The sequence below is a fragment of the Echinops telfairi genome, unplaced genomic scaffold, assembly GCF_000313985.2.
Source record: "Echinops telfairi isolate 266 unplaced genomic scaffold, ASM31398v2 ScPeMD7_2;HRSCAF=8, whole genome shotgun sequence".
Lineage (NCBI taxonomy): Eukaryota > Metazoa > Chordata > Mammalia > Afrosoricida > Tenrecidae > Echinops > Echinops telfairi.
The window spans coordinates 4,276,066-4,277,671 of NW_022103898.1; the positions used below are offsets into that span (position 1 = coordinate 4,276,066).

The window sequence follows — 1,606 nt, forward strand, 5'->3', positions numbered from 1 at the left end:
GCCCTCGCTGGTGTTTTCCAACATAATTTCAATTCAATTCAATTCTGAGGGTGCACAGTCCTGAGGGGACAGAGACCCTGGGGGGGCTTGCTCTGCTCAGAACCGGAGGAGCGGGGACTCCACGTTCTCCTTGTCAGCAGCTGGGCTCAGCTGGATGAGCGGGGAGGCCAGGTCGATGAGCTGAAAGAGGGGGGGCACGAAGGCAGCGTTCAGGCCGGCCACTGCACCACGCAGCCCCGGCCTCAGGACGGCGGCTGAGGCTCCAGGCACAGCCACCGAGCACTGTGGGCCTTAAAGCCTCCATGGCCGCTCCCAAGGCTCACCCACCATACCGTGTCCTGGGTCCAGGAGCCCCTAGGTCCAGGACCGCCCAGGCGGGGTCAGCCGGCCCTCCTCACCTGGCCCACCCCGGGCAGAGGCTTAGGGGTGACATCTCTGCTTGTGTCTGGGGTGTTTATCATCAGGTCGATCAGAGGCCGGCCGTCGGCAGAGGGTCTCGACGGGGGCTGATGGCCACCGGCTTCAGAAGAGTTGTTGAAGTCGATGAGGGGCAGGTCGGCAAGGGGCGGGCTCTTGGCCTCCGGGGTGATGGTGAGCTGGGCCAGCTGGATGTCCACGACAGCCTGGGTGACCACGAGAGAGACGGACGTCAGGCTTCAGGGCCAAGGGAGGTGGGCGTCCCAGCTGGGCTGCATCCTGGGGGGACTCGTGTTGGAAATCCAGGGTGCATTAGGGTGGGGCCTCCCTCCACCCCTCCTCCTGCTAACAGCAGACAACCGGGTGCCTCACTCTCACCTTCCTGCGCCCTGCCCCCACCCTCCTCCCACAGCGGGGTGGCAGGACACAGCCTCAGACTCCTCTCCCTGCACTGAGCATGGCCCCCCTGTACCTCACTCAGGGGGCTGTTCTCAGTCACAGCTGCTTCTGGGGTGAGGACTTTCTGGAACGTGGAATCCCCCTTTTCCGGAGAGAAACGAAGCACTTGTGGCATGGCAGATGGGGGAGAGGGGCTTCCATCGGATAAAGAGTCCGAGGGCCGGGCCGAGAGCTGCTTCCTGGGGGGGAGGGGGGGAAGACGGTGTCCAGGAAGTTCTGTGAGATGGGATGGGGTGCAGCCCACCTCAGAGCAGAGGGAGCACCCACGTGGGTCTGAGCCCTTGGGAGGTGCAGGGAGCTCCCTGATCCCTTGTCCCCTCTTGCTCACGATGGGCACTGAGCTGGCTGCTCACAGGCAGGACTGGTCACCTCAGTGCCTGGGCAGTCACGTGTTCTACACTTGGAGGCTTGGTGGCATCCTGATAGGGCAAGTCAACCAGCGCGCACTTCCTGCTGTGTCACACTTAGGCCACCATCACAGAATGTTTCTTCATAAACACTACCATCAGTTTATCCAATTAGAGAACAGAACCGTGTTGGGTTATGACTAGAATCAGTCAACAGATGCATTTGCTCTGGACAAAGGGCCCTCTGGTTACAGCTCTTCTAGTTCTGTCCAGCTCATTCGACACCTGGGAGAAGGACGCACGGCTTCCCCCAGGGTCCAGGCGCTGCACAGTTCTTACTAAGATCTGCTCTCGGACGACCCAGCCTCGCCTCTAGATTCTTG

At 61.5% G+C, this 1,606-nt stretch overlaps 1 protein-coding gene across 1 annotated transcript in view; it reads right to left on the reverse strand.

Moving 5' to 3' along the window:
- Positions 1–10: 10 nt before the first annotated feature.
- Positions 11–1,606, reverse strand: part of GTSE1 (G2 and S-phase expressed 1) — an 18,458-nt gene continuing 16,862 nt past the window's right edge. Inside the window, exons 8-10 of the mRNA XM_045290696.1 lie at positions 890–1,217; positions 399–623; positions 11–180 (exon numbers count right to left, since the gene is read on the reverse strand). Of these exons, the coding sequence (XP_045146631.1) occupies positions 97–180; positions 399–623; positions 890–1,217 (637 nt within the window). The 3' untranslated portion in view covers positions 11–96. The remainder of the gene's footprint in view (positions 181–398; positions 624–889; positions 1,218–1,606) is intronic.